Below are 9,291 nucleotides of genomic sequence, written 5' to 3'. Positions count from 1 at the left end.
CCTTGAGGAACTTCATAGTCTCATGCCAGTCGACCTCGGCCTGGAACTCAATCGCCGACGGCACACCTTGAGTGCGGCAGAAAGGGAAGATGGTCGACTTGAGGGAGCTGTTCTCACTGATTTTCGTCGTCGTCGTGAGACCGACGCGATGGGCCTTTTGTTCTGTGATGCTCGTCTCACCGCAGGGCAGCTCCTGGCGCGTGTCGAGGTGGAAAACCTCGACATCCCAAGCCTGCCAGTACAGGGGCTTGTCATCGAAAATGACATACTGGTTGGCCTTGCCGCCCTTCTCGACGACCTCGCGCTTGGCGACACGGTCGTAGATGGAGACGATACAGCCATGCTCGACTTGGATGCGGAGGTGGTCATTTTGCAGAACAAAAACATCCTTGTCAACCTGCTCAATCGTGACTGCCGGTTCCTCACCGCTCTTGAAAGCACGAAGTGCGAGCATCTGGCCATCGCCACAGGCGACGCCAACCTCTGTCTCTGATATCTCAACGAGCTCCTTGCGGTGCCAGGGCAGCGTGTTGATGGCGACCGACTGTGCGAGGGGCGCCTTGGCACCGGAAACGCCCAGGACCTTGTGCACATCCTTGAGCAACTGCTCATTGAGTTCAAAGACACGCGCGTACATCTGAGGCTTGCTGTTAGAACAAGAAGCAACCCATGGTAGACGGAGAGAACATACCTTGTCGGAGTCATCGTAGCACATCTCAATTGAGCTGCCGGGAAGACAGTCGTGGAACTGACAGAGCAGAATGGCCTCCCACATCTCATCAATGGCAGCCTTGGGATACTTGTATGAGCTGTCCTTCAGGGATGCTATGGTGGCGAGCCACTCAATATTGCGCATGATGACTTCAGACTTGCGATTCTTCGCCTTGTTGTTGGCCTGAGTGGTATAGGTACCGCGGTGGAGTTCAAAGTACAGTTCTCCGTACCATGTGACGAACGAGGTGGCCTTCTTCTGCAGCTTGTCGAAGAAGTCCTCGACGCTGTTGCCCATGTGCACCCTAGGCAGCATGCCAACCTGGTCAGCCATGCCGCGGCAGCGACGAAGCTTCTCGAGTTGGGTCCAGGTCGGGCCACCACCGCCGTCTCCCTTGCCAAAGACGAGCAGCGAGGTGTGGTCCTGGTCCATGGACTTGTGCTGCGAGACACTGCGCTTCACGTCGCCCAAGTGCGCCTCGGCGGTGTATGTCTCGGCCGGAGGCATGTGGCAGATGACTTGGCTCCCATCCAGGGCGACCCAGTTGAAGGTTGTGTGCGGGAACTTGTTGATGTTGTTCCAGCTCAGTTTCTGGGTCAGGAAGCGCTCCATGCCGGCGAGGCGGCAGAGTTGGGGAAGCTGTGCTGAGTAGCCAAAGGTGTCGGGGAGCCAGAACGTCTGGCAGCGCTCGCCAAAGTTGTTCTCGAAGAAGCGTTGGCCGTAGAGGAACTGGCGAACGAGAGATTCTCCGCTGGGCATGTTGGTGTCGTGCTCGACCCAGCTGCCGCCGATGGGCTGGAACTGGCCGGATTTGACCTTGCTCTTGACACGGTCCCAGGCGTAGGGGTAGAGAGTCTTGAGCCACTTGTACTGCTGAGCCTGGGAGCAGGCAAAGTTCAGCTCGGGATACTGGTCCATGAGCGTGCACTGGTTGGACCAGGAGCGGGCGACTTTGCGCTTGGTCTCGTCCCAGGGCCAGAGCCAGCAGCTGTCAATGTGGCAGTGACCGATGCCGTAGACCTGGATGTCCTTGTCGGAGCTGTAGACCTCGTGCGAGTCGACCTTGTCGCCGAGGTACTGGCGCGCAATCTCACGGCACTTTTTGAGCGTGTCCCTGTTCTTCGGGCCCTTATCAAAGGTGTCTATGATGGCATTGGCAACGTTGAGTGCCCTGTGCTGTTCCCAGCTCTCTTCGGGAAACTCGCGGGCTGCATCGCCAATGATCCAGATGTCAATGTGCAACATACGAGCGTCGAGGTTGACGGCGACAATCTCGGCTTTCTTCAAGACAAACTGCTTGTCAGGGTTGGGAGGCTGAATGGTGTCGCCGCGGGGGTTGCCAAACATGCCATTGCAGGCCATCTCGACGTAGATGATATGTTCCTTGCCGTCGCGGAAGGCATCGGGAATGATCCACTCGATACGCTCGCCATCACCCGTCAGGCCTTGCTGGATGTTGCCATCCTTGTCGTACACGGCGCCCTCGTTGGACCCATCCCAGTGCAGCTCAAGCCGCTCCTTGTCCAGCATGTTCTCGGGCACGGTGAGCTGGACCTTGAACCAGTGTGTCGACCATGAAGGCCCGAACGACTCGCCGACTTTGGTCTTGGTGAACTTGTTCTTGACAGCGTCCCGCCAAGGGGTGCGCTCGAGGTCGGGGGCGGCCCATGTCGAGAGCTTGACGCTGGGCTCACCAGAGGCGACGGCCTCGTTCATGAGTGACAAGAGGTTCTGCTTCTCATACTGACCGGTGGAGTAGAAGACCTTAATTCTGTCCTTGTAGATCTTGGATATGTGCTGGCCGACGGGGCGCTGGGCGAGGGTGGGGTAAGAGCTCTTGCTCTTGACCTGACGTCCGCCACCCATAGTGATGTGATCAGATTCGGGGGGTGCGGAGCGATTATTGATGTTTCGATGACGATGAAGAGCAGCGACGGATAGGCTGCCAATGGTTGGCAACGAGGCGGCAGAGGTGGTGTTGTTATCGTTGGACTGGGTTGTGCTTTGCGAGGCCAGACCTGTGGTCTCGTCGGGGACTTTGGCGCTGTAAAACAGAAGACAAGCGTCAGTTCAGAAACTCCCGATAAGTAGTCTGGCAGGAAGCGATCGGAGATGGATTGAGAACGACGGGTTGCGGAGATAGGTTCAGGGTCAAGTCAAGTGAGCCGACGAAGACAAAGCCACCCGATCAGACTCGAAGCTCTAAACGGCAACGGCCCACTCCACCACCGCTTCAGAGCTCCTGAGCTCCTGAGGGGCCTCGTCCACGCCCCTGCGTCACCTGTGCTGATCAGAGGAGTATCACTACCCCTCACCCCGTCGCCAGAGCGCTAAACGACAAGGTACAGGTACGGCTCTTGGGCGGAGAAGGGAGGATTGTAGAGGGGCGGTGGGGCTAGGGGGGCTCAGAGTGCGGGGGAGACGTGGTTGGTGTGGAGACGCTCGCATCCTCGGAGACAGCGGCAGCTTCGTGATGCTCCGCCGAGTGTGTTGGCATGGCAGATGGGCACAGGCGAACAACATACCTCATGCTGAACTGCTTTTGACGATATCTTCAAGAATGCGCCGGAATGCGCCAGAATGCGCCAGCATGCGCCTGTCTTGTTTGGTGTTGAATGGAAACTTGACAAGAATCCCAGGCTTGTCGCCGGGCTTGGAAGAAGCGGTGACCAGGCGGGGATCTAAATGTAATAGGTTGGGCGAACGATGATCAGCCCAGTAGAGTTGGCTCTTGTTCAAAAAGGCCTGGCCTCCACCGCTGGATCCCTGAAAGAGGGTGTCTGACTTTGAAGCACAGGATGTAAGGAAACGATAGTATTGGCCGATGAAGACGCCCACTAGATGGGGGATGATTCCAAAGAACAGTGGTGCGATGGTAACGGGTTGGATGGGCGAGGAGAGGAAGTCAAAGAGGGCTCTTTGGGGGTATTTCAAAGGTTGAGAGATGCTTATGAGGGAGAAAGAAATGCTGAGCCGTCCGCATCGACCAGTAGCTGAAGAAGACATGTCAATGATACCGCACCAAGGCAGGAGAAAGCCAGAGGCATACTTGAGCCTGCCATTCGGCGGAAGCTCCGCTGCAGCTGCTTCACAAGTCCTCATACATAGGACGCATCTTCTTCGCTGAGCTCGACGACCGATGTGATGCCCAGGGGGGCTCGATCGTTTGGTACTATCGAGTTTAATCATGAAGTTCACCCACTGATTGCTTGCTCAGAGCCGACTCTTCACCTGAGGAAGTTCACAAGAAAAAGCGTAGTTAAGCGTATCCAGCGACAGACAACAAAAGGTGTGTATCCAACAAGGAACGAACATATGCAAGCTAGAGCAAGCGGCTGGTCGATGGGATGGTGCCATTTTGCGTGCAGGTACAACTGATGTGCTGTGGAAAGCAGACGCCACGTCCGGCTGCTCCCGGCATCTGATCTCCTGCATGCGAATCGCTCTCTCCCTCTCTCCTCACCGATGTGTGCGGCTGCTCCGGCTCACTGATGCCTCTCGCCTAGCCCTGCCATACATACCTCTAGGTACCTTGGGGTTGAGCTGCACCTTCCGTGGCAGCATCGACAAGGCATGTATCGCCACGAAGCGCTGACTTTGGTAGCTAGTCCAGGGCAGGCCAAGATGGTGGCCTGGGAAAGAGTCATTCGATCACGATTGGCCTGCCATAGAAGATGCCGAAGAATGGCGAAGACCACAAGTCAAGCCGGGCAACGGAGTATCAAACAGGAAAAGGGGTATGTTCATTCACTTCCATTAACACCGTAATCAATCATGACCAGTCATCCTCAAAACCAAACCCATGCGCCGTTGATGCTCCGTTGCCCTTTCTCCTCAGTGTTAAGGACATCATCCTGTGTGTACCGTTCTATCAAGAAGATGAGCTGCTCCTCCCGTTGGTGCCGCTGCCACCTCCCGTCGCGGCTGTCGTGTCATGCTGCACATCCTGCGATCCCGACCCCTGGCCCGAGCCATCGATCACATCATCGTTCTCGAGCAGCTCCTCGTCTTCGTATTCATCGTCGTCGTAGTCCAGCTCCTCGTCGTCCTCCTCGATTTCTTCGAACGAGGGCGCACTACGACGCACTCTGTCGTCGGCGTCACCGTCGCTGTCGCTGTCGCTGTCACTCATGTCAAACGACATGAGGCCGAGCATGGGCACATCGACCTTTCGATACTGGCTCCTGATCAGCCGGTCCGCCGTCTCGAAGAGCTTCGCATCTTGATCGGAGGCCAACTCGCGATCTAAGGAGAAAGAAGCCTCCTCCTGATCGGCCAGATCGTCCCGCGACTGTTCCTGGGGTGCCACGACATTTTCCGGCACCTGCGTCACCCAGCGCCGGACATGCTCGCCCTTTGTAACACGAGACCGTGATTCGCGGGCGCGCAGACCGGCACGGAAGGAGCGCTTCTGACGGCGGCGCCGTCGCTGGATGCGGTCTCGGACGTACCATGCGACAACCAGCATCGCGGCCTGCATGGTGTCCTGACACTTTTGGCGGTGCATATTGGCCCATGCTTGACACCGCTGCTGCTGTGCGTTCGAGATGGCCTGGCACCTCTGCTGGTAGTATGCTGCGATGCGCGAGACCATGTCGATGTAGCGAGGATCCATAGGTTGGCCGGAGACCGGGTTCAACAGGTGCGCGGTGGCGGCGCCGGCAGTCGGCTTTGTGCTGCCGTGCTGGGATGCCATCGTCGAAGGCGGCGTCTCCGTCCTCGCTGGTGTGGGGATGGAACATGTTCTGGGGGCAGCCGTCTTGGCATCGTTGAGGAGTGCCTGGATCTCCGGCTGTGCCTTCCGTTTGAGATGCGCGTTTGAGAATGTGATGTGTGGTTGCTGAAAGGAAGTCTGCTCAGGGGGTGGGGTGACGGGAATCAGGGGGTTGCTCTGTACGGGTCTACGAGCCGCCATCATGTTGTGTAATTCAGTGGGTGGGTGGCCTTCTTGGACTGACACCTCGATGTTCAGAACTGCCAAGGATGGCGGGTACGAAATCTTTGCGTTCGTACGGACTCTGTGACTTCGGGCAATATGTTCCGTTGCGTTGCTTTTTGCTGTTTCTACTGCAGTGATGTAGGTTGCAGTACTGTAGTCGTGTGGTGTGTTGCAGTGTTGCGTGCGGTGAATTGGGGCTGCGGGGCGGAGGGGGAAAGCAGCAGCAGCTGGTGGCGAAGATTTTGCGGGCTATGTCTTTTGTAAACCGGAAAAGGGGAGAGAGGCGGCGGGCCCAGGGGCAGCGGCCGACAGACGCAGCACGTAGCCAACGGACGATTTGAAATGGAAAGGGGTGACATGGTGGTGACAGGTGGGTAAGCATCCCGTACGTTTCCCTTGGGGCTCTGGGGCCAAGGGTCGATGAGGGTCTGGCGATTCGGGTGCGGAGCGACGACGGAATCGTTGCAGAATGGGCTGACGCGAGCGCAGAATCGGCCGATGCCGAGGGCCACTGTGTGCCACTCTTCGCTCACTCTGACCTCTTCAAGCCCGCAGAGCCCGCCCTTTTCGCCCAAGGCGTCCGCATTCTCTGCTGATACCAGTTGCCACCGTGTTGCCCCCTGTTGTCTGCGATCTGGCCAGCTGGCAGTCCAGTCCGTTGTTGTCGGCGGTCCATCGTCAAAGTGGTCACACTCGAGGGGAGATCCTGGGTTTGTGGGCAGCTGCACTAACGGATGGAACGACGGCAATGGTCTCGCATTTGGGATGGTATTGACGGCATGAGGAGAGCCTTGTACGACACGCATTGTAGTTTGAAGATGCAGGTGATGTCGGAACACAGCTGGTGGTGCATGAACAGGCGAACGTTGTTTGTTGGGTCCATGATGCAGGATTCTTTCTCGGGGCTTTCTGTGGTGTAGAGAGGAGAGGAAAAGAGAGAGAGAGAGAGAGGGCAAGCCAACACCCGGCTGGCAGCATTCGGTGGTCTGTCTGCTCGATGTCGCCAACCGCGCACCACTCTCGCACTTCTGGGATGCGAACCAGCATGTTTGACGCGTCTTGGCTCGCTGATCGATCGTGAACAGATCATGATGATCTTCAGCTGACAGCTGACGGCGAAGCAACGTCGTACACGGAAACAAGACGAGAACTTGTCGGGCCATCAGCTTATCAGCTTGCCTGCCGGGGGCGTCCCCTCGCACTGACAAGCTTTGCATCTTCCGCCGGCATCATCTGGTTTCCGAAACGGTCTTTTTGCTTTCTGCTGCCATTGGGAGCAACGGCCTTTCGTCATGGGCGCATGACTGCTCGTTCCAATCTCGTGGTCCTGAGTCGATTATGAGGAAAGACGCAGGGGCCTCGGAACCTACAGGGCCGTTCTGGGCTCCGCTGCTGGGTGCCTGATGGGGTTGTCCACGCACTGTCCTAATGCACCGTGTAGTCCGCTGTAGAGAGCAGCCAGAAGATGCTGGGGTGCACAAAACCCGGGGGCTCAGTGGCCATAAATACAGTATTCTAGTCTTCGAGCACAGTACATTACTCATCTGGTTCACAATCTCAACATGCAACAGGCCCTTGCTCGTCTCTATCAATAGTAGATGAGTTTGCATCAACTTCCATTTCCATCTCCTCGCTGACGAGCCGAAGCACGCGCCAACAGCGTGGACCACACCACCCCATCGACCATATACCTTTCCTTCCAATTCATGCCATTCATGGTGTCTCTTCATGTTGGCTCGACCTCTCACCACCCTCACCCAGTGTGATGCATTGGTGCCCCTTTTCACCCCGAGATTGCTTTCCGCATCGCTCCACCATGGCCGCTGTGCACCGGCATATACCATGGGCCGGCGCGTGTCTGGTTGGCACCTTCAGATGACGACACGGGGAAAGAAGACCAAGACGACCGTGAGACTCGAAGACCTTCCGCAAGGCGTCATCTCGTTCGAGCCCCCACCATTAGTTTCCACTAATGGGCCAGCACAACAGCAGGCTGCTGCTGAAGCGGCCCCTGACAGTGACGATGGCCCGGCCTATCCCACCGTTTTGCTACAAGCGCGGCGCAACATGCAAAGGTTTGACAACTGCGTCCTGCTGACGCGGGTTGGCGGCTTCTACGAGCTCTACTTTGAGCACGCTGACGAGTACGGGCCCCTCCTCAACCTCAAGGTGGCCCAGAAGAAGACGACGGCCGGCCCCGTGTCCATGGCCGGCTTCCCCTTCTTCCAGCTGGAACGCTTCCTCAAGATTCTCGTCCAGGACCTGAATCGCTACGTCGCCGTGGCCGAGGAGTTTCCGAAGAATGCAGCGGATAAGATCAAGTCTGGTGGCCTGATGCATGACCGGCGCGTGGCCCGCATCATTACACCCGGCACGCTAATCGACGAGAACTTCATGGACCCATATGTCAACAATTATGTGCTTGCCATACATGCGCCTTCGCCTTGTGGAACTGCAACTGTTCAAGCGAGCAGCGTTACCGCTGGACGTGATGCCCTTGGTGCTAGCCCGCCGTCGACTTGTCTGGGACTCGCGTGGCTGGATTTGTCCACCGGCCAGTTCTTCACCGAGGCGGCCAATATGTCGGCTCTTCCATCTGTTCTTTCACGCATATCACCAAAAGAAGTGGTCCTCGATCAAGCACTCCAGTCATCCAAAGACCATGATGTTGTCTCCATCCTCGCCGAAGATCGGCATCTGATCACCTATCATCCGCCAGGGGAGGCGACAGGCCTCGCTGACTGGGCGCCTATGCTCGAGTCGGAGGTGCCAGAAGACAGGAGAGCTGCCTTCACGAGCGAGGAAGTCACAGCGGGCAGCCTTTTGCTTAATTACGTCGGCGAGCGCCTTCAGGGACTGAGTCTGAAGTTACAGCCACCGGTGCGCCATGGGACGATGAGTGTCATGAGCATTGACAAGAACACAATGCGCGCCCTCGAGATCAAACAGACCATCCGGGATGGGTATTTCCGCGGTAGCCTCCTCCATGCCATCAGGCGCACCGTTACGAAAAGTGGTGCTCGACTACTGAATGAGTGGCTCAGCGCGCCGTCCACCTCATTAGAAGTCATCGAGGCGAGGCTGGATCTCGTCACATGTTTCATAGAGAAAGCGGACCTTCGTGATACCGTCATCCTCCTGCTTCGCCGCAGTCATGACTCTCAACGTTTGGTCCAGAAATTTGCCCTCGGGCGGGGTGACCCAGATGACCTGCTCGCCCTGGCAAGCACTGTGCAAGCATGCAATGATATCGCGACGAGGCTCAGCAAGGCAGCAAAGACAGGCGCTACTGCCAACTGTCTGGCCGCCGTCATCGCCCGTCTAGACCTCAAGAAACCCACAGAGCTTGCGCGCCGCATTCAGGAGGCTATCGATGAAGAAGGCGTCGTTCACCAGCACGAGATCGAGGATGGCGAAGCTGGTCATATGATGGCCCTTGCTCAGGAGATTGTTCATGCTGAAGGGTCCCAAGACGATGCAGCAGCCGTCATACCCAAAACTACGGTCAAAAAGCCTGGCAAAACACGCCCGACATCGGTTCGCGAGTACTATGCCGACGATAACGAAGCCTGGGTCATGAAACCGTCGGCAAGCCCCCGGCTCGAGCGTCTCCATGCCGAGCTCACCAGTCTCCACGCAG

General features: G+C 57.2%; 3 protein-coding genes across 3 annotated transcripts in view; 1 reads left to right on the top strand and 2 right to left on the bottom strand.

Annotated features, from left to right (window-relative positions):
- VDBG_04757 (alpha-mannosidase) overlaps positions 1-3,242 on the bottom strand; it is a gene marked incomplete at both ends in the record, with an annotated part of 3,970 nt that extends 728 nt beyond the window's left edge. The window contains 3 exons of the mRNA XM_003005105.1: positions 12-637; positions 692-2,756; positions 3,238-3,242. Coding sequence (XP_003005151.1) covers positions 12-637; positions 692-2,756; positions 3,238-3,242 — 2,696 coding nt within the window. The remainder of the gene's footprint in view (positions 1-11; positions 638-691; positions 2,757-3,237) is intronic.
- Positions 3,243-4,583: 1,341 nt separating this feature from the next.
- On the bottom strand, positions 4,584-5,857 carry VDBG_04756 (conserved hypothetical protein; the record flags this gene model as incomplete). Its single annotated transcript, XM_003005104.1, has 1 exon — positions 4,584-5,857. One exon carries the CDS (start codon positions 5,628-5,630, stop codon positions 4,584-4,586), a length of 1,047 nt encoding a protein of 348 aa, XP_003005150.1.
- Positions 5,858-7,379: 1,522 nt separating this feature from the next.
- VDBG_04755 (DNA mismatch repair protein mutS) overlaps positions 7,380-9,291 on the top strand; it is a gene marked incomplete at both ends in the record, with an annotated part of 3,049 nt that continues 1,137 nt past the window's right edge. Inside the window, one exon of the mRNA XM_003005103.1 lies at positions 7,380-9,279. Coding sequence (XP_003005149.1) covers positions 7,380-9,279 — 1,900 coding nt within the window. The remainder of the gene's footprint in view (positions 9,280-9,291) is intronic.

Source organism: Verticillium alfalfae, genomic scaffold (genome assembly GCF_000150825.1).
Source record: "Verticillium alfalfae VaMs.102 supercont1.5 genomic scaffold, whole genome shotgun sequence".
Taxonomy (NCBI): Eukaryota; Fungi; Ascomycota; class Sordariomycetes; order Glomerellales; family Plectosphaerellaceae; genus Verticillium; species Verticillium alfalfae.
The sequence above is the reverse complement of the archived record's forward strand: the minus strand, read 5'-3'. Positions and strand labels throughout refer to the sequence as shown.